Below are 21,059 nucleotides of genomic sequence, written 5' to 3'. Positions count from 1 at the left end.
ATTCATATGATTGATGGCAAGACCACAGTACTACATTGTAACAAAGAATCACGTAGATCCCACCGGCACTTGATTTCATTGGATACAGATCCAATCTCAATTTCGTGCTACGTACACTAAACGCCGCGACGCTCTCTTAATGCCAGTTCGACTTATGCTCAGAAGTATGTCACCTTGATATATCAGCCGAGCCACAAAAAATCAGAAAGAGATCCGCCCAAGGAAGTAATCGTCACAGATACAGTATATGGTCTTAGCTTCGGCAGGGGCTGCAAGGACCTGTTGTTGACTGTCGGGACATTCACTGTAGCCAGACACCATCTGAATCTTTTGTCACCTCTGCTGCCTATATGCTCTCACACCACCACCACCACCACCACCGTCAACATCATTGTTTTGAGAGGTTATGAGGCCCGTCTTGCTGGCATCAAGTTACCCACAGCAGAAAGAACACGAGCTTTGACGGCAAACAAGACATAGAGCCTACGACCACCGAAACCAAGGTGGTGAACAGAGGGATGCGCAGTTGTTGGTGTTGACCAACTTCTACCATTAATCAACATCCATCCAAGGCTAATACTCGCTGCCAGTGCTCCAATTGGTCGATCTACATCAAAATGGCTTCCCGGAAGGGACGCACGGTCTCCTTGAAGGGCATCTCGCGTACCATGATAATTCCTCCAAAGGTGCCCACGCAAGCGGACAGAATACCCGACGATCTACCTGACTTCACTCCCGGCGTGCCACTTATACTGAAAAACACCCTCGACTTCCCAGACTGGGACGTTCAGGTCAGACAGATACTTGAGAACGTCGGATTGTAGGACCTCGTCGACTCTGACCTTCCACACCCGAAACATGACCACAAGGCTTACACCAGATGGCGGGATTGCTCGAAAGCCGTGCAGTCGTGGCTGACTGGGCAGATATCCGATGGAGTCCTGTTGAGGTTTAGATTGACTCTTGGCAAGAAAGGCTTTGCCGATGAAGCATACAAGGTGATAAAAATGATCATACTAGAGCACGGTATTGTGAGGTGTGAGAATGTTGTGTATGATTTAGTTAAAAAGACACGTGCCGATTATTCAACTACAAGCCAGTATGTTGAAGTTTTCAAAAGCAATTACGTACTCGCCAAAGAACTCCATTGCGGCCTACCTCCGTTTACCGCGTCGCTCTTGATGCTGAGGGAGATCCGTTATGACTTTCCTGCCTGGGTGGCAAGTGTGGAGTATGTAATGCCTGTCTACGTGGGAAACACCTATACAGACGATGATTTCTTCACTCTTTGCAGCGTCGCGATCGAACTCTGTGCCGTGAAGCGCCTGCTAAGGATGTCTCCACTCTCCGCTACTGGCGCCGTCACTGCTCCGCATCCTGAAAACGATGCTTGAAATACCAAGAGTCGCCTATCTAGGAAGAGACTACGACCTCAACAATATCTCTTTCGAATGTTCCCTTGCTTAGGGGGCCGTGTTGAGGCGATACCAAACACTAGTATGTGAGGTCTCGTGGTCACGACACGCACACTAAACATCCCTTCCATGGGCGCCTTGTTCCGTAGCGCTTAGATAGAAATACAACACAATGTTCTCTGCCACTCCGTTTTTGTCTGTAGCAGTACTTTGAGCTCGATCATACTTTCTTAGCATTAACCAACCATTGGACCGTCCCGGGATGATCGACGTCGGGCAGCACGAGCCGTATGGTAGTCACTAGCCGGCGGAGCTAGCTGCCGGGATCACCTGGACCCACGGGTTATTTCAGCTGAAGCCATGAAAGCAGTCTCTCACTTCTATTCTCGCAATCCGTCTGCTTTATAACGAAAACTTTGAACAAAGCATCAATCTGTGGACAATTATCGACCGTACACTACGTCCATACAGAGACATCATGTCTGACCTATTCATGGCCGGGATCACTATCGTCCCCGGGTGCCGGACTAGCTATTCGTCCACATACAAAATCCCGAGCCTGCCTTGTAGATCAGTGGGTACCACAGAGGCCCTGCACCTCTGACAATCTGATGATGACTTGTTTGCTTCTTTCTTCCGAAGACTAATCTTCGGTCCATTGATAGACTTATGCGAGTGCCAGCTGAAATGGGTTTGTTGAGCTGCACCACGGACAAAATGGCCCCCGGTCTGCGCAGAGACTTACTGAAAGGTGGGCAGAGCCCCGGAGTTCATTCTCCCAGTTTTTGTCTTGGCTAGCAGTTCAACCTTTTACCCCAGCTGTTTGAGACCGACTTGTGACTTTTCGATGATTGTTTTCCTTCCGTATTCTGGATGAATCAGATCGCTGGCCGAAAACCCTGTTCGTAACCATCATTGCGGAGACGATAGATGATTACATGAATACACCATGGCCGACAGAGACGAGAACGAATTGAATACCAATGGGGAAGGAATTGGGAGAGATTCTATTTCGACCCACGGGTGGTCCGCTTCTTCAACATTCTTTTCTAGTTCCCGAGTGATGGGCGAGGAAGATGTCTTCAGAAGCGGCAATTTCAGCGAGGACACTTTCAGGGAGTTGAATCTCTCGCATGTGCGATCGAGCTCTGAATACTCATCCAGGTCACGCGCTGTCGAAGACGCGGCCGTCCACGAGTTCATTGCGACTGGAGATGGTAACAGGAGCCAGTTTCCATTCTATCAAACAGAGTCAACATCTCAATTCTTCTCGACGTCTAGGACTGTTGAAGAGCATGCTGAATCAAGGCAGTCCGAGGTGGTAGAAAGAAACTTCTCCTCCAGTATGCAGTTTGGTTTCTCGAATGATCCATGGGCATCAAGGGTCACTGAACGGGAGGTGGCTCCTGAGGCGCGAATCTATAGTGGAAATATCGAAGGATTGTCTATGAACTCAGAAGGGCATGGCCTGTTTCAAAAAGATGCTGGAGCACTGCAGTCCGGGATGGCAGAAAGAAATATCTTTTCTGACAACACCCACTTGGGGTTCTTGGATGCTACATCAGCATCAATAGATGCTAATCGGGAGGTGGCTTCTGGAGTGCGAACCTATAGTGGATATACGGAAGGCACGGCAGTTGTAGCTCAAGTGGATAATGCGTCTAATCAGAATGCTGAAGCAATGCAGTCTGAAATGATGGAAAGGAACATCTCTTTCTCCAACCCGCAGTCGTCGTTCTCGGATACTATATCGACTTCAGGACTCATTCAAAAAGAGGCGGCTACTGAAGCACAATTCTACGGAGAATATGCGGAAGAAATGTCAAAACAAAGGCGAGATATTTTTCAAGAGCGTGCTGGAGCTATGCAGTTTGACATGCCAGAAAGTTCTATCTCGTCATCTACTATGCATTTGAGAGGCCCAAATGCAATATCAGAACACAGACTCGCTGAAAGAGGAGTGGCTGCTGAAGCGCAAATCCATGATGGATATATGGAAGAAACGCCAACTCAAGGGCAGGATACGTCCTCGGGGCTCCTGTCCACGTCGCGGTTTGCCCAGGGGATTCCTCAAGCACAGGGGACCGAATCATCTGAACAAAGCACCATACCATCACATACTGAGTCTAGGATAGAGACCAATGAATTGGAGGACCGCAATGGCGTAACGAACCATACGGACGGCCACAACGACACGATAGTTCATGCACAGACCGCTTCATCGGAATTAATGTTTACAGAAACCCTGGAGAACGTAGGGGCTGAAGCCGACGTTGATAATCCCCCCTTTCAGACTGTGACACCGGATCTTGCTCCCTGGGAAACAAGAATCAAGATAATGAATGGAACCACTAAAACAAGCGAAAGAAGAAAAGGGACCTTTCTCATATCACACGCGGAACCTACGTCGTCCCCACTAACCATCGCACCCGCAGTGAAGGAGCAAGAGATGGAAAGTGGGATAACCGACTCTCGAGAAGCCAAAGAAGACGATACTTATGCGACTGCTAGGCATATGGACCAAAGTGTGTCTATTAGCCCTGCGATAGTGCCTGACCAAAGAGTAACGGAGGAAGATGAGGCTTCAGGAAAAGCAGTTGAAGAAGACCCTTTTCTATTTCATACTGCGCCCGCTTCGTCCTCGGAAGTGGTGCACACAGTAGAAGAGAAAGAGGTATTATGCGACATAAACCATCATGACAGCATTGCGGTTGATAAGGGAAATTCGACATCCGAAGCTGGATCTCTATCAGGAAAACAATCCGGGATGGGAGACGAAAAGAATAGCAAGACCTTAATACGTACAAAGACTTGCGCTGCACTGGATCCAACCGAAAAACTACATCTCACCAAGCTTGCAAATGATCAAGTTGTTGCTCGTGTCACTCAATTGACCAATGTCTCGCCCGGCGAGCCGTATCTTAACCCAGAGAGCCGAGATTTCAGTTTATACAGGTGGCTCAGAAAGATGATGTGCATGCTTAACCGGGGCACACATAACGACCTATCGGCAACGACATTTCAAAACCTGCATGTTCTAGGATTTAGGCCCGAGGCTCGTAAATTGACGCCTCTGAGCGTCTTCTCTGCCCTACTGCGGCCGCGAGATACATTCAGTCTGGGCCGGAAATCCCCCAAGAGTATCGTACGGAATCTAAACGGCGTCATAAGCAATGGGGAACTGCTGCTTGTGTTAGGACGACCTGGAGCAGGGTGCAGTACGGTCGCAAAAACATTGTGTGGGAAGCTTGATGGCTTGAAGCTAGATCCTGAATCGGTCTTCCATTACCATGGCATTCCACATCAACAGACACTGGAGAATGTCAAGAGAGCAAGTCTTTACAACTGCGGAACCGACAAGCACTTTCCATATTTGACAGTTGGCCAGACTTTGGAGTTCGCAGCATCAATTCGAGCTCCCACCGAAAGACTTCAGGGAATAACACGGACAGAATATGCAAAAGCTATAACGAAAGTTGTTGTAGCCGTGTTCGGTCTGAGTCACACGTTTAGCACTAAAGTCAAAGACGTGACAGAGGGTGAGCGCAAGCGAGTTAGTATTGCCGAGATAATCCTGTCGGGAGCATCTTTAGCTGCATGGGACAAGTCAACTCAGGGCCTAGCTTCAACAGAGGCATTGAAGTTTGTGCAGTCTTTGCGGCTGGCAGCAGATTTGGGTTCATCTTCCCATGTTGTGGCCGCATATGAAGCTAGCGAAGCAATGTATGAACTATTTGACAGGACTCTGTTGTTGTACGAAGGCCGTCAGATATTCTACGGCTCTTCGTCTGAGGCTAAAGGCTTTTTCGAGCGCCAAGGGTGGTATTGCCATCCACACCTGAGTACTGCCGAATTCCTAACTTCAATTACCAATCCAACGGAGAGACAGCCACGTCGGGGTATGGAGAACAGAGTTCCCCGAACCCCGAAAGACTTTGAGACGTACTGGTGCCAGTCCCCAGAGTATCAAGAGCTACAGAGGGAGATGAGTGGTCATAAGCAGATTGTGGGTTCTCACTCGAGAGAACGCCTGCTCGACCCTGAAATGGACGAAGAACAGAAACAGCTAGGAAGGACGCCGTCTGATTCGCAGTACCCCAGCATGATGCTGCAAGTAAGACTCACTACTGTTCGCGCTTTTCAGCGGGCTTGGAACGAACGTGCTTCAGCAGCATGCAAGATCACAGTGAACTTCATTATAGCCCTGCTGATCGGCTCAATGTTTTATTATACACCTACCACGACCGCCGGATTCTTCTCGAAGGGCTCCGTGCTTTTCTACCTAGTGATGCTCAACTCCTTCCTGCCACTAACCGAGTTGAGCATTCAGCTTTCTCAGCGTCCAGTGGTGGAAAAGCATGCCTCATTTGGCTTCTATTATCCCATGGCCGAATCACTCGCTATTCTATTGAGTGAAATCCCCAAGAATCTTCTTCTCGTCCTGGTGAACACTATTGTCATATACTCCATGAGCAACCTTCGCCGCGAACCTTCGCAATTCTTCATATGCTTCCTGATCAACTTCGTGTTGATCCATGTGGCTAATGCAGCCTTCCGGATGACGGCAGCAGTGACGAAGACACTTGTGCAAGTACAAGCCCTCGCTGGGATGCTGGTACTTTGGGTTTTCATATTTACGGGCTTCATTATCCCGGAGCCTCGGATGCCTCATTGGTTCGAATTTGTCCATGATATCAACCCCATCTTTTACGCATATGAAGCCCTAGTCGCCAACGAGTTCCACGGTCGGGAGTTTAGTTGTGCTGAATTCGTACCCTCTCGACCCAACCTCCAGACGAATGCATATGTCTGCGCAGCCGTGGGAGCTGTTGCTGGACATCCTACTGTTAGTGGTGACGACTATATCTGGCAGACTTACAAGTATACCTACGACCATGTGTGGAGAAATTTTGGTATCCTTATTGTTTTCCTGGTCGGTTGGATGGGTCTTTATTTCGTTGTAACGGAGTTTATTGCACACTCAACTATTCATTTCGGAAGTAAATCGGCTTACCTCAGGCACGAAGAGTATCGCAAAGAGGACGAAGAAGCTGGAAAAGGCTCGGTGACTCCAGTCCAAGCTACCACTGGCAATGTGAGACAGAATTATTTCAGTTTCATTGAACCTCAGCGAAATGACTTGAGCTGGCGCGATGTGGTATGCGAAATCCACACAAATAGTGGAAACTTTCGGATTCTGGACCAAGTGACTGGTTGGGCCAAGCCAGGGACGATCACGGCGTTGATGAGCCATAATAACAGTGTCCAGAATGCTGAACTACTGAAGGTGTTGGCGCAGCGTTTCACAACAGGTACTGTTAGTGGAGACATACTCTTCAACAACTGCCTTCTGAGCTCGAATTTCCAGCGGAAGATAGGCTATGTTCAACAACAGGGTATCCATTTGGAAACGGCAACTGTTCGCGAGGCTTTGCGGTTTAGCGCAGTGCTACGACAACCACACTCCGTCTCCAAGGAGGACAAACGCACTTATGTTGAGCAAATAATCAAGGCACTGGAAATGGAGGACTATGCCGACTCTGTCGTTGGAGTGGTTGGAGAAGGCTTGAACGTCAAGCAGCGGAGAATCTTGAGTATAGGAGTGGAATTGGCTGCAAGACCAGAGATTCTGTTCGTGGAAGAGCCTGTCAGGTAAGCTTTGCAATTGGCATTTCATGCATAGAGCAGGAGCTAATGTTTAACAGCGGTCTCGACGTGCAAAGCTCACGCGCAATTTACCGTATTCTCCAGAAGTTGGCAGACGCCGGACAGACGATAATCTGCACGCTGCAACCCAGCACGATGGCATTTAGGCAAGTAGACCAGCTCCTATTCCTCTCCGCCGAGGGTAGAACTGTATACTTCGGATCCACCGGCGAGAATGCGCAGCCTTTGCTAGACTATCTCGAATCCAACGGCGCTCCCCGGACCCTCAGACAAGACGAAAATGCCGCCGAATACATCGTCGAGATCCTCTCCAGCGCCACCAACAAACACGGGGAGGCCTGGTCCGATATCTGGGCCAAAAACAACCAAGTTGACCCCATCCACGAAGAATTCGCGAGTGTTCACACGCAGAACAACAACCCAACAGACAGCAAAGAATTCGCTACCTCCCTACACCTCCAATTCCCCATCGTCTTCCGCCGAACCCTCCAACAATACTGGCGCTCACCCCTCTCCATCCTATCAAGAATCCTCCTCCAAATAAGCGCCGTCCTCATCATCACCTTCTCCTTCTACAAACACGGCACCTCGATCAGCGGCCTCCAAGAAACCATCTTCGCCACATTCATGATCTGCACTCTCTTCGTTCCCATCGTCCACCAAACCCTCCCCTTCCTCACCAAACACCACACAATATACCAAACCCGCGAACGCCTCACCAAAACCTACTCTAGCAAAGTCCTCATCCTATCCCTCATCCTCACCGAACTCCTCTACCAAATCCCCCTCAGCATCTGCATCTGGGCAATCTACTACTACCCCATCTCAAACACCACCACCCAATCATCCCCCCGCCAAGCCCTCGTCCTCCTCTTCTTCATCCAATTCTTCCTCTACGCTATCTCCTTCGCCCTCCTCACCATCTCCACCTCAACCCTCATAATAGCCATCTGCTCATTCATGGCGCTCACCTTCAACGGCGTCATGCAACCACCCCAAGCCCTCCCCGGCTTCTGGATGTTCATGTACCGCATCTCCCCGTTTACCTACTTCGTCGCCGGCGTAACTTCTACCCAGCTTCATGGCGTTGCGGTTAATTGCAGCAGTGCTGAGATGGCGGTGTTTAATCCGCCTTTGGGACAGACTTGTGCTCAGTATCTGGGTGAGTATCTGAAGACGGTGCCCGGGCGGTTGATGAACCCGGAGGCGATGACGAGTTGTGAGTATTGTCCGTACTCGGTTGCGGATCAGTTCCTCGCGGAGAGGGAGTATCGGTTTGATCGGAGGTGGATGGATTTTGGTGTCGGGTGGGCTTTTGTGGGGTTTAATCTGGGGGTTGCTGTGTTGGTTTATTATCTCTTTTGGGGGAGGAGGTGGAGGTGGAGGTTGGGGGTTTTGGGGAAGGTTGTGGGGGTGGGGAGGAGGATTAGAAGGTAGGGTGGTACCTGTCCTGGCTGTTTGATGATGCTCAACACAGTTTCTACACTTATCTGCCTTATTAACTGACTAATTGCAAAAAAAAAAAAAAAAAAAAAAAAAAAAAAGCCATTTTTCAGTTTCTCAAACGATTAGAATATTAGACCTTCTAATACATGCCTTTTCGAACTCTTTCTCTCGGGGATGTGATGGAGGGCGGCAAAAGTATCTTACTAGCAGGTTTAGAAGGCAGCAAGCTGGAGTATTCAGAACCTGATTCTTGCTGCCTGCCACAGTTGTTGGCGTCACCGGAGCGCTGGCGGCCCCCGGCTTTGCAACGGGCCCAATTCTCTTGGGTATAGGTTTTACGATGAGTGGTATATAAGCAGGCATGTGGTAGAAAGGCCAAACTTCTCTCTATCTCTTGTGCTATAAAGATTGAGTAACCATGTGTTTCTGGCACACAGGGTCTGTGGCCGCAACCGCCCATAGCTGGATTGGAAACATTGTAGCGGGTAGCGCGATGGCTATAGGACAAAGTGCTGGTGCAGGAGGAAATGGGTTAGTCATTATTAACGGAGCTGCACAGTTCGGACGTGCTGCAATGACTGTGGGAAGTGCTAGTCTAGCATGGATCAAAGCTAAATTATGATTCCCATATTCCTTCAACTGATGGCTCAAAGTAAACTCGCTAAACTTTCCTACAATCATTAGTTCTGCTCGCTGAAAGTAGTTCCGGCGCTCTGTACTCTTGCTCCCGCTATATTAATGCATTACTGGAGAAGCACGACAAACCCCTCTCCGTCTTGGCTGTTATTATTTGGGACATGATCAAAAGTATCGCAAACACTCATCTATTGCTGCTTTTCTAGGGGCAAAAAAAGACATTGGCATACCAATATGGGAACGAAATAGAATCATCACCACTGTAACCACAAGCCCTAGCAGCAAATTCAAACTCGTGATCGTTTCTGCAAGTCGGTAGGTCTGACCATTCCCTCTTCAATATGCGTTGACACTCTCCATTACCTGCTTTCTCATCCGCTTCCTTAGCAGCATCGAACATGTACCGAAGCACTGCCCGACAGCCCATCTGCGTCCCAGCGCGTCGCAGGTAGTTCTTGGTATCCGGTGGCCACTCGCTCCGATTGTTACAGCGCCACTCGATATTTGCAGCAGTAGGAGCTCTTCCAGAATTGAGACACTCCACAGCAATTCGGAAAATATTTACAAAGCCTTTTCGCAGTGATTTGTTGGTTTTGAGGTTCCTTCGCACATCGGGATCGAGGTGCACGAGGGTGTTGTCGTTGTACCGTACCCAAAAGCTGCCATCATCAATATCCTCCTGATGGAGGTCGTAGTTGGTCTCGCCCTGAAAAATCAAAGAGCTCCTCATTCGGGGGGATAGAAATCCTTCTAAGCACCCTCCACATGTACATCCGTATCGGAGGCGTGTTTTATCACGCCCTGAAGCATCGCGTCCCAACAACAAGGATAGACAGGACACTGCGGTGTCAGGATACCCTTTGAAGTGATCTGACACATTCAAGATTCTGAAAAGGCCATATGGCTTTTGTGTACGCATTGTCTCTAACTTCTCCTGTAATGCTCCGAGTGGTGTGTACCCGTTAATATCACGGGCTGTCTTCCAGGAGTTGGCGTGGTGAATATTCTCCAATAGCCACCCTGTGCTCAGGGGTTTGAGCTCGGATGCCGTTAAATGCAGAAGCGTGGCTTCAGAATTGGTCACTCGTTCCCAGCCAAGCTCATCAGAGGCATGCAAGACGAAAAAAAGCTCTGAGTTCTTCATCCATCAGAGTAAGAGCCGCGTGATGCAGCGGCGAAGAGTCACGAAGTCTCTCCATTTTCAGTCTCTTTACCTCAGTAGAACGATCTGCTTCATAGATAACTTCCAATTCTTCGTCCTCAAGATCTTCAGCATGGCTTCTGCGCGGATCGAAATCAGAAGTTACCGCAAGGGTGCGAGATTGATGTTGGAGATCGAACGAATATGCAAAACATCGAGATGCTCCGATTCGGCGGAAACCGCACGATCGCCAAAAGTCAATGGCTCCGGATTGAACTCGAACCCGCGTCATTAGGCGTTCTTCTGCAGACTTGTCCCCTAATTGCGATTCGATATCAGCTGTTAGTATTCCGGGGCTGACTAAAGCATGTAGAGTCCATGCTCGTTCAAACGCCTCGTTAGAACCGTAGATAAAATCTGCGTTCTCACCGTCTGGCTTATCGTCTAGCCAGAACCGCTTGGCCTTTTCCAACAGCAAAGACACTACTCTCTGTCCCAGCCCTTTCCGACGGAGTTCCATTGCTGTAACATGAACTTTTTCGATTAGGAAAAGAGGGCCATGATCAAGCTCTTTTCCCCATATACCAGTTCCTCTTTGAACTGGGTGGTCCTTATACTTAGTCTTGACTGTTCCGTACCGATCAAAGATATGGAAGGCCACATCGCACGTTTCCTCACTGGGCTCTTCCATCCTTTCCCAGAATTCAGAGCGCATGCCCTCTCGATCAATATACCGAGCCAGAGCGCTTGCGACAGCGACACCATCGCAAGTGCATTTGACGACAAAGTTTTTTCATCCATTTGGATCCGCCTACTTGTTCGTCGGTCAAAAAGAGCCGAATCTTCAGCGTTCGTGCCGGGTCACCGGAGGCGGTATACTCGTGCTCTTCAATGTCCTGTTCACGATCCATTTCTTCGCTATCATCGCTGCTCTCATCTTCCTCCCACCATTCTTCTTCCTCGGAGTCATCGAATTCATCGGTTCCAATGTCATCTTCCGTCGACCCATCGTCTTCGAAGTCCATTCCTGATCGCCAAAAGAAAGTCAGTATAACTCACGTAGCTTATGTGTTGGCGGGAGGATAGGGGAGTGCGAAGAACGCACTTTTTCGCTTGAGGGATACTCGGTTTCCCTTCCCTGGTTCCCCGTCGTTTTCCATGCTTATTATGAACTTTGCTTCCTGGCCTAATGTGGGCGAGACCTTTACGAGGTAGGAGAAGATAGGCTGGCGGGTGGAGAGACAAAAGTGAAGTCTGCCAACATTCGAGGGCATGTATGGCATGCTGTACTTAAATAGGCGGCAGACCCAAAATGGATGACAAAGAATATTGTGCACTTTCCAATATTATTGGCTTCATCCTCGATAAGAAAGTACTAAGTTACTTCCGGGGCAGGGATTCTGGATGCGTGTGGCTCAGCAGCGACATGCTTTTAATGATTAGTTTTGCCCGTTCCCAGCTTGGTGCCAAACCCCCGTCTTTCACTCTGGCCCCCACCAACTGCTGCGCCTTCCTTTTCAGCCTGATGCACTGCCTCCCTCTCCCCCATTCTTATCGGAGATGCCGCTCGGGGGTTTCAGGAGCAACAAAGCTCCCCGGATCGACGACTCACATCACATGTTTCTGGAGCTGACGGAAGTGCTCTATAAGCCTATGTTTATCTCTGACCACCAATTCATATAGTACTCTAGTACTTGAAATTATAACGATATTTATTCATTAGTATTCTTGTCCTTTGTTTATCTGGAGATTTTATATTCAGCAGGAAATATACCATTGAAAAACTATGCTCCAGTATTAGTCTAATCCTATATTGAATATAAAAGTAGCCATACATGTTATATCTACTTATAAATATTATTATTAATACTGCAGTGACCAGTGGGTAAATAGCTCAAAATATCAATATAGATAATACCATTATTTATTATATAATCAAAATACTTTCTTTCATAATATTATTAATATATCAAAAACGTAATTGAAAAGAATTATACAAATTATTTGATTTTCTAGTAAGAGATAGTCTATGTATCTTGGTTTGATTAAATCATTAAAATATAAATATGATATTTATTGATATATTAATCCTCAAATGCGAATCTTTTGATTATCAATTTATCAGGGGGAAACTTATTTGTACTAGTATTATTCAATCATAATGATTCCTATTGATATTTTGGGCTTGAAACTTGGAGAAAGCTATTTAAGACTATAGAAATAGTTTAGTCTTGCCTGAGTATCTTTACAAAAGATTGAATCAGTCTAAACTCTAGAACTAGTATTCATTAACTTGAGATGGACGTATAGATATAAGTGCTATGTAGGAAACAAGGATACAGAGGCTAAGATTTGTATTTTTACAGAAAAGATCTTGGAACATGTATATCAAGGGCGATTGAGGCAGCGGGATCGGGAGGAGGGGAGGAGGGTCTTGAAAGATCCTAGAAGAGGGGGTGGACGGGGTATCTTCTAGATACTCGACCAGGCTGGGCGAGAAGGAGGAGGCCCTGAGTTGGGATGCAGAGGGAAGCTATTTTTAGTGTAATCGTATCCTTTGTGTGCAGTTGGTTTTACTATCTCGGGACTATTGTTTGATGTGAGATTTATTATGGATATGAGTTAATGTAGGTATTATGTATGATGGGGGAACTTAGTATCAGTCTAATAAAATGATTTGTATCTAATCTACGTTCACAGCACACTAGGAAGCAACAACGTATTTCGATTCAATTTTCTCAAACTACCCTACAGGTCAAACGGCCTGACAGATCCCTCCGCTCATCAAGCAAAGACAAGCAGGAACGGTTCCGTCTTCCGAGCGAATTCTGCAAGTAAAGGAAAGAAAATATCGAGGGGAGATTACCCGAACCAGTCGGTATGAACACACATCAAAGGTAGTCCCTCCACAGATATCACCCACCATAGAAGGGCAACTGGTTGTTGTCCGAGAAGAGAGGTAAGCATGAAAGCGACTGAGTAACACGCGTGCAAAGGTATTATACATCGTTCCAGACGATTGTGACCGACGCCTTATGGACCATGGGTTGATCGACTTTGCTTGCTGTATCCTTCTTCTACCAACCAGGAGCGGAACCAACATTCCATTCGCCTTCCTCGGCCGGGGCAGTTTCCTGTTGAGTTCCGCCGTTGTCGTTCCACTCAGTTCCCCCATTGTTGTTCCACTGAGTTCCACCGTTTTCATTCCACTCGTCGTTAACAGGCGCGTTGAAGCTATGGCTGTCGCCGTGAGGGGTGTCCTCAGTGGCATTGGCGGTAGGGCAACGCTTGATGGTATGGCCCACTATAGACAGGTAGATTTAGGTTAGAGCGTGCTTCGTAGAAAGTTAATTACTTGGGGGCAGTCCTTACTTTCACCACAATTGTTGCACTTGACGCGAGAATAGTCTCGCTTCTTGGGGCAGTCACGACTGAAGTGTCCGACTATTGATTATTAGTAGTCTGGACGGTAGAGACCTAAAGTAATGTTTGCGGAATTTACCCTCATCACAGTTACGGCAGGTAACAGTAGAGACATCGCGCGGCTTGTCACATTCTTTCGCAACGTGATCCTCGGATCTGCTTCGTTAGGAGATGTGGATGAACCAGGGGAATAGCTCTTTCAAACTTACCCGCAGTTGCGGCAGGTTCTGGGAGGTGGTTTCTGAGGACAATCCTTCGCGAAATGTCCCACTAGATTATACGGTCAGTATATAGCAAACGAGGAACTGACATGTTGGAGCCTTACTCTCGTTGCATCGCTTGCATTCAACATTCTCTGCAGAGCGAGGGTTGGGGCATTCTGATGCCTTGTGGTCCTCCGAGCTTGCTATCGTCAGTAAAGAACTCCCAGGCCTCGCAAAGTGAGCTTACCCGCAGTTACGACAAGCAAAAACATTGCGACGTGGCTCAGGGCAATCGCGAGCACGATGTCCATCAGCACTGCAGTTGACGCATTTAACGCCGACACGCTCACGTTCTTCGCGCTCCTCCTTACAGCCACGAGAAGTGTGACCCAATGCTACAAGCCGTTAGCATATAGAGACAGATGGAGCCACAGTTTGTAGCGTACCGCCGCAATTGTTGCACTTGGGGACCTGTCGATCGTAAGGCAGACCGGCGTCAGCAAGACGTTCAAGATTGTCCTCGACGGAAGACGGCCAGCGTTCTCTGAGGTTGGCGCGCTGCGGCTTAGGGCTATAGAAAAAGCCGACCACGTATGTGCAGTTCAGCTTCCCCTGAAGATCAATGAGGCTGATACAATCGTTAACCTCCTTGTCCTAGAGGGTGCCATAGAGTCAGCGTGCGTGCTTCTTAGTGCTTCAGCGTGCAGAGAAGACGAATGTCCTGACTTACCAGTGCAATAAGGTAGAAATTGAGGTCCTCTTCACGCAATTTGTTTTCGATGTCAACGAAAGTGGCCTGCGGAAGCGACTTGGAGTACACCTTAAGTCCCTGTGCAACGTTAGTACTTGTGAACGAGCACACGGTCGAGGCTGAAGTAATTGCTCCCTACCTCACGGAAATCTTCGAGATCTCTTTCGTCACTAGCTTTCTTCAGAATGGCCCAAGCCTCCTCGGGGAGCTTGTCAGGAATATGGTTTAGATCAAAACGACGGTTTTCCTTGCAGTCCATAGTCTTATGACCTTCACACATCATTAGCGTATGCATCCTATTAGAACATGCGGCGTGTTATACCTTCCATCTTGCAATTCTTGCACACGTCGGGAGCCTTTTCAGGGCATTCAGCGGCTGGATGTCCTTCCTTGTTGCAGATACGGCAAGCACCCTTGAAAATACGAGGCTTAGTGCACTCAGACTTGTTATGTCTAACTTTTGTCAGAGAAAGAAATGTATTGGAAAGGCACATGGATGAATATACCCGTCCTCGCCGCAATTGAAGCATGCCATGTCCTTACGCGGTTCGGGACAGTTGCGAGCAAAGTGACCGTCGCTTCCACAGCTATCTTCTGTTAGCGACATTGAGGATCTGTAGGAAGCTACTTACTTCCGGCACCGATTATCATCGCCATGGCCTTCAGCCGCAGGAGCAAAGTCATCACCACCGTATCCGGGTTTAGTACCGAAGCCACCAGGCCTAGCGTTCTCATCATTACTGAAACCTGTCTTATCTCTTAATATTGTGAAGCTTCATAATTTGGTGGAACATGATCAACCGCATGCCATCCTTTTCCTTGGGAAAGGGAATGTTTCCAAGAGGATACGTACCACCGTCATTGCCACCACCCCAGGTGCCATTGTCATCTCCATCTCCTTCAAGCGTCCAACCAGCCATCTCGAGGGAAGAGTCTGTATTTGATGGAAGCTAGATGGGTATCGGTGCACTGGTGTTGTCAGTCAGCTTGCAGTTCAATCCACTCGATAACAACGCGTGGACGCGTTCAATATACGGAGTAGATGAGCCAGCAAGAAGGAACAGTTTTTGATAGACAAAGTTGATGAGAAGATCTATTGATATGAAAAGGATATGACACTTACCTATTGATGGCACGTTGCGTAGGATCCTTTAGCTTAGTTGTCTGCAAAGAATTACCACCAGAGCCGTGATACAAAGTAGGGAGCGTGGAGAAGGAAGAGACGGAAGAGTGGAACAGGAAATACTATAGAACAAGGGAGACCAGGGAGCGGGGCCTTTTTGAGAGCTTGCAAAAGAGAGGAGCAAACAGGGTAACAGGCCAGTCAATTCACGGGTTTCTCCAATTATGAGCAAACGAAGCGATCATGGCTTAGTCTTGTGGAACCCAAGGATAGCTATCGATTCCCTGCCATTGGATTGCATGGAGAATAAGCGAGTAACACCGATGATGGAAGGTAGTCCAGCTTATAGATCCCTACAACCATATATACCGATCAGTCAAGTAGTCATAATACTAGGGGTTCGAAGATGTTATGAGACAACAATAGCAACACAATAAAGCTTAGGAGTAACTAATATACTACTACTTTAAGATCAAGGTATCATTTAGTACAGACTTCGAATGTTAGTTGTGCAGGAGCATTTGTAGAGTTCAAGTGAAAAGTTGTGGCTTGTCAAAGTATTTTCGTGAATACTATGCTAGCGCCATTTGCTTCAATAAGAACGCCACCTGGGCCCACCTTCCAGGTCCAGAACACTATCAGGAAAATTTAAATTAACAGCCATTAACAGAGCCTACTAGCGGTTTGATTCGGGATGAACTCGCGTTAATGATTCTCCGATAACCGGTGCTGTTTTCATAAACGCCTAGGAAATCTGTTATAATTGGAAATACCGACACCAGGACTTAAGATATGCATAGCATGCAAGCTAGAGTTTCTCACGAGATTTGATTATTCTTGAAAAATATAGGCATGAGAGGAGATTTTCTAAATACTAGCTATAGGGGATCCAATATAGGTACTGATACCATAAGGGCGAACTGGCAATGTTTATACGGCTCGGATATCAAACGTTATTGAATGCTTGCAAGCTATAAGGCCATCACCTCTTCCCCCAGCCTTATAGTAGCATGTATCTCACAACGAATTAATTGACTAAATACGATATATATTCAGCCATTGCTCAGGTGATGCGTCAGGACGTTTGACAGTTGCCAATAAATAAACTGAGAGGAATATGAGGCTCAATGAGAAAGCAGCGGGATGTGCGATAAACTCATTTGCTATCACAATTTTCTACCTCCAAACCTTCCCCTTCCAGTGCAACAGAGCCATTGGAATGGCACTAACCGCTACGATCAAGGCGATCGCAATCCCCGTACTCCCTAGATACCCAATGTTTTCCAACATTTGCGGAAACCTGGACTACTGTCAGTATACCCACACCCCCAAAACACAGAAGACTTACCAGAATGGTCCTATGAATCCCCACGTCTGACGCACCAACGTGATGAATACACCAACGCTCGCTGCTTCTGATCGATAACAATCCACAGCATACGTGAAGCTGACGGTAGTGACGATTTGGTTTCCAATAGACGCAATGGTGACCCCAACCAGCGGAGTGATATTCCACCGCGATGAAGCATGATCTATCTGGACAAGGAAGATGACAATGCCAACTATTGTCAGAACAATTCCTGGATAGCTAATCCAGAGTCTGAATTCTGGTGCAACGGACCGCTCCGTTTTCTTTCGCCCGTATAGCATCCAACGGTCGGATAAGAATCCCCCAACCTGATCGCCAAGCAGAGAGCCGATAATCATCGCGATAAACTGCAGGCCTACCTGCTCCGAGTCAAGTCCGAACATCTCGGGGAAGAGTTGCGGCATCTCAATTGAAGGGAGGATACCACCGAGGAGGAATATCATCGCATACGCGGCGGCTGGTATCATAACACAGGGCCGTGCTGCCATGCCGAGAGGGCGTAGAAAGTCCCATATTTTCAATGGTGTTGGATCAATACGCTTCACATCAAGGAATCGTTGCCGACGGGTTGGGTTACTGAGGGGACTAGCAGCGCTACCACGGATGTAAAGAGTTTCTTGGCCGAAGATCAGGTATGTGATGAATTGAACGCCGTTGGTCTGGCATGGTTAGCATCCCTCTCCTGTTCTGATGACGCTCATACTCACGATAGCCAATATCCAGTAGATCCACCGGTATCCCACTCGACTCGCAACGAACCCAAAAAGCAGAGGTGCAAGCGGCACACCCAAGGTCACCATGACAGCCCACACGCCCATACATCTTGCGCGGTCTTTCTTGAAAAAAGTCTCGGCGACGACAGCGCTACCAATTGCAGCGGCAGGACTTATGAAAAAGGCAACAAGGGCCCGGCAAAATCCCATAGTCGCATATGACGGACTTTTAGCGCAGCCCACATTAGCAACTAGACTGCAGAGCAGCGAAAGCAGGAATATAGGACGTCGACCATAGCGGTTGGACAATGGCATCCAGAATAGAGGCGCACCCCCGAGAATGGCAATGACTAGGGAAGTTAAGTAGCTTGCTCTTTGTACGCTGACCCCAAGGTCCTCTGCTATCTCAACGAAGGCGGATTGGATTGAAGACGCTGAAAAAGTTGCCATCATAGCGTGGAACGCAACTAGAGCTAAGTTGATGACTTTCTACACCAATGGCCTGTCAATAACAATCCCTGAAAATCTGTCTTAATATAAGGTAGGACTTACCTTCCACGTCGGCCAATTATAGGGATCAGCGTCATTCATGTCCGGGATAGGATCCAGGTCTACCGTTCCATATCTCTGAATCAGATATTGACGATGAGCTTCCGTCAAGGCATCTGAGTCATTTTCTTCAATATCTTTACCCTGAGACCCATTGAACGCCTCTAGATCATTGTCATCACTTCTTTTAACGGCGAGATTCTCATCACCGTCGTCATTCTCCACATGCTGAACGCCGGGCTTTTCCATCATGCTATGCTGTGATCGGGGATCAGACGAGGAATGCACACGAGTCAAAAACACTATAACCCCCTGTCTAGACCCCAAATCACTCACTTATTATAGAAAAGGGCCTAAATATTTAGCCGACCTGTACCCCGGATCTTCACACCCGCCAAGCTAATTTCCCCGCAGCGAACTGCCGACCCCCCGGACCCTACGGCAAGCTCACGTCTGATTTGCCAGAATGCTGGGTAGCTATGCGTGGTACTAACTGTCTAAGCAGGTATCAGACCGCGGTTTTTATTGCGCCAATGCGCTAGTCCATCAACGCTCGTATTCTCGGGATTTCCGACGTGCGGTTGCCATCATCACCCGGTGAGGACTTAACACATGGTAGTCTTAGGAAATCTTTACGAAGGTTTTCAGATGGATTCTGACAGAATACCAAAAAGAAATTGCATTTGTGCTCGACGCGTGTCCCGGCAAGAAAGTCCATCTACAGCCTCCCACCATGTATGCGGGACATTGTTCATTGGTCGTAAGGAAATTCTGGACCCGGGGATTTCACTTTTTTTGCTCTCGCTAAACTTTCTCATGCACACGCACATGCGCTCTGACCATCAATGGCTCCTTTAAATCGCTGATTCCAACACTAATCAATTCCGGAATGTTCCCACTAGATTGGCGCTTCTCCTGAGCCTGCTTGTCAGCAAGTTCGAAAGTAAACTCCCTCAACAATGTGCTCATGAGCTTGTAAATATTCGTCATTGCAATGGTCTTCCCAATACATTGACGTCCACCCAAGCCAAAATGCATTAACAGCTGTGTCTTGGCGGCAATCTCGGGGTTCTCCCATCGGAAAGGATTAAAGTTGTTGTGCTCATCACCCCAGACGTCACGGTTATGATGGAATGCATGGTTGCAGACAGCGATTGACGTCTGCAAAGATTGCGAACTCATTAGCGTTATAGTCTGCATCGTAGTCATAGTCTTATAAAGTAACTTACTCCTTGTGGTATATGCTGTCCGTCTATTATAACACCCGTTGAATTCATCACCCTCCGAGCTAGAGGCATCGTGAAGACCGGCGTAATTCGGAAATTCTCCCTTATGCAGTTGCGCAAGAACGGTAGAGCGGCCTCCGCAGCGGATACAGAATAGGCTGTCTCTCCGTGTGTAAGGGGAGGCAGATTGGCCTCGATCTCCTTTACGCACTCTTCCATATACTGGGGGTTATGAAGTAGGTGGTAGAACAACAGAGTTGTCGTGGCACTCGTAGTGTGTGTTCCTGCAATACTGTAGGTTCATTCAGCAACTGGTGATCGACACATCATAAGAACTAGGAAGAGGAACGAAATAGAGACGTACATAAACCCAAAAGCCTCAGTCTCAAGATCCGTCTGTGTAAGATGCTCACCAGTATCGGGATGCTTAGCCAAGATCAGATTTGTTAGGAGGTCCTTCCTATCGTCACTTTTGGACATTCTGTCTGCACCAAAATTTCCCAACCTACGTCGAACACACTCCGACGCGAGATCCGCACAAGCTTTGCGGCCAGCAAAGAGCTGCTGAAGGGGCTTGTATGGAACAAGTGGAAGATACTTCTTCAGCGTTGCTGTCATAGCAGGCCAGGCACCAGTAACGGCCGCAAGCAGACTATGTTCGATGACTGGCGGGACTCGTATCTCATCGTCCGTCCTCTGCACCCCAAATGATTGACTGAAGGCCAGCTCACCGAGGACGTCGATCACGTAATAATGCAGGGCCTTTTTCAGGTCGAATGTCCGATTCTGAGCACAATGCTCTCTGATCTTATCTCTTAGAATTTGAATATTCATGTCCAAGTATTGCTCCATCTCTTTCACATAGCTCATCGAGAAGCCGTGAGACATGTGGCGCCTGCGGATGGAGTGTTGCTAATCACATTTTAAAAAGGTATTCTGACATTTATTATAGTAGGACATGATATGGACTCACTTCTTCATCCCGCATACCGAATACATTCGGATGAGCTGCGCCGTATGCGTCATAGAACTCCGTCTTTGGCATTCCTCTTCCGCCCTTCTGGTATATTGTTTGAATGGCGCCTTCGTGAGTAATGCTGAGTTTGTCTGGTCCGTACCGGACAATTGGTCCATACTTGGCATGGAGCTCTGTTAGGTTGTATGGTTGCTTGAGGGTCAGAAATTGGTAGACCTGCCAGACATCGGTAAGGCATGCTAGAAATGGACCGGGGTATTTGGCAAGGGGGTGAAAGTATCGTTGATATATAGAGTAAATAGTGAGAGTGAGCGCTAGGAGGATACCAGCGCTTGTCATGGGAGTAGATATAAGGGTGTGTATGAGGATGGTCATTTTCAATATGTGTGGTTTGCTTGGACGGTGTTCTATTATTTCAGAT

The 21,059-nt window shown here is 47.8% G+C and overlaps 5 protein-coding genes across 5 annotated transcripts; 2 read left to right on the top strand and 3 right to left on the bottom strand.

Annotated features, from left to right (window-relative positions):
• Positions 1-617: 617 nt before the first annotated feature.
• On the top strand, positions 618-1,394 carry BO88DRAFT_409641 (uncharacterized protein; the record flags this gene model as incomplete). The annotated part of the gene is made up of 2 exons (XM_025707967.1): positions 618-791; positions 825-1,394. 2 exons carry the CDS (start codon positions 618-620, stop codon positions 1,392-1,394), a joined length of 744 nt encoding a protein of 247 aa, XP_025568058.1.
• Positions 1,395-2,364: 970 nt separating this feature from the next.
• Positions 2,365-8,519, top strand: BO88DRAFT_459524 (ABC multidrug transporter; the record flags this gene model as incomplete). The annotated part of the gene is made up of 3 exons (XM_025711094.1): positions 2,365-4,125; positions 4,225-7,067; positions 7,121-8,519. 3 exons carry the CDS (start codon positions 2,365-2,367, stop codon positions 8,517-8,519), a joined length of 6,003 nt encoding a protein of 2,000 aa, XP_025568057.1.
• An 847-nt stretch (positions 8,520-9,366) lies between these two features.
• Positions 9,367-11,695, bottom strand: BO88DRAFT_430862 (uncharacterized protein; the record flags this gene model as incomplete). The annotated part of the gene is made up of 4 exons (XM_025709277.1): positions 11,411-11,695; positions 11,068-11,332; positions 10,379-10,997; positions 9,367-10,302 (listed from the first exon to the last, which is right to left on the bottom strand). The coding sequence occupies exons 1-4, from the start codon at positions 11,586-11,588 to the stop codon at positions 9,367-9,369; spliced, it is 1,998 nt and encodes a 665-aa protein (XP_025568056.1). The 5' UTR covers positions 11,589-11,695.
• A 1,309-nt stretch (positions 11,696-13,004) lies between these two features.
• On the bottom strand, positions 13,005-14,351 carry BO88DRAFT_6335 (uncharacterized protein). Its single transcript, XM_025713024.1, has 6 exons — positions 14,179-14,351; positions 14,054-14,130; positions 13,938-13,998; positions 13,808-13,884; positions 13,678-13,749; positions 13,005-13,609 (listed from the first exon to the last, which is right to left on the bottom strand). Exons 1-6 carry the CDS (start codon positions 14,240-14,242, stop codon positions 13,061-13,063), a joined length of 900 nt encoding a protein of 299 aa, XP_025568055.1. The 5' UTR covers positions 14,243-14,351; the 3' UTR covers positions 13,005-13,060.
• A 2,287-nt stretch (positions 14,352-16,638) lies between these two features.
• Positions 16,639-21,013, bottom strand: BO88DRAFT_377280 (benzoate 4-monooxygenase cytochrome P450; the record flags this gene model as incomplete). The annotated part of the gene is made up of 8 exons (XM_025704398.1): positions 16,639-17,105; positions 17,154-17,833; positions 17,882-18,376; positions 18,440-18,748; positions 19,277-19,597; positions 19,666-19,954; positions 20,027-20,574; positions 20,636-21,013. The coding sequence occupies 8 exons, from the start codon at positions 21,011-21,013 to the stop codon at positions 16,982-16,984; spliced, it is 3,144 nt and encodes a 1,047-aa protein (XP_025568054.1). The 3' UTR covers positions 16,639-16,981.
• Positions 21,014-21,059: the final 46 nt, after the last annotated feature.

This window comes from Aspergillus vadensis (assembly GCF_003184925.1).
Source record: "Aspergillus vadensis CBS 113365 unplaced genomic scaffold BO88scaffold_1, whole genome shotgun sequence".
In the NCBI taxonomy this organism is placed as follows: Eukaryota; Fungi; Ascomycota; class Eurotiomycetes; order Eurotiales; family Aspergillaceae; genus Aspergillus; species Aspergillus vadensis.
Note: the sequence above shows the minus strand (reverse complement) of the source record. Positions and strands in the feature narration are given on the sequence as shown.

Bases quoted from the DNA above. Each gene is read 5' to 3' on its own strand.
- BO88DRAFT_6335 (XM_025713024.1), bottom strand. From the start codon at position 14,242: ATGGACATCGTGCTCGCGATTGCCCTGAGCCACGTCGCAATGTTTTTG. The intron at 13,999-14,053 runs GTAAGGCTCCAA...CGTATAATCTAG, and splicing joins ATGCAAGCGATGCAACGAGA to TGGGACATTTCGCGAAGGAT. The intron at 13,610-13,677 runs GTAAGGACTGCC...ACCTGTCTATAG, and splicing joins GTGCAACAATTGTGGTGAAA to TGGGCCATACCATCAAGCGT.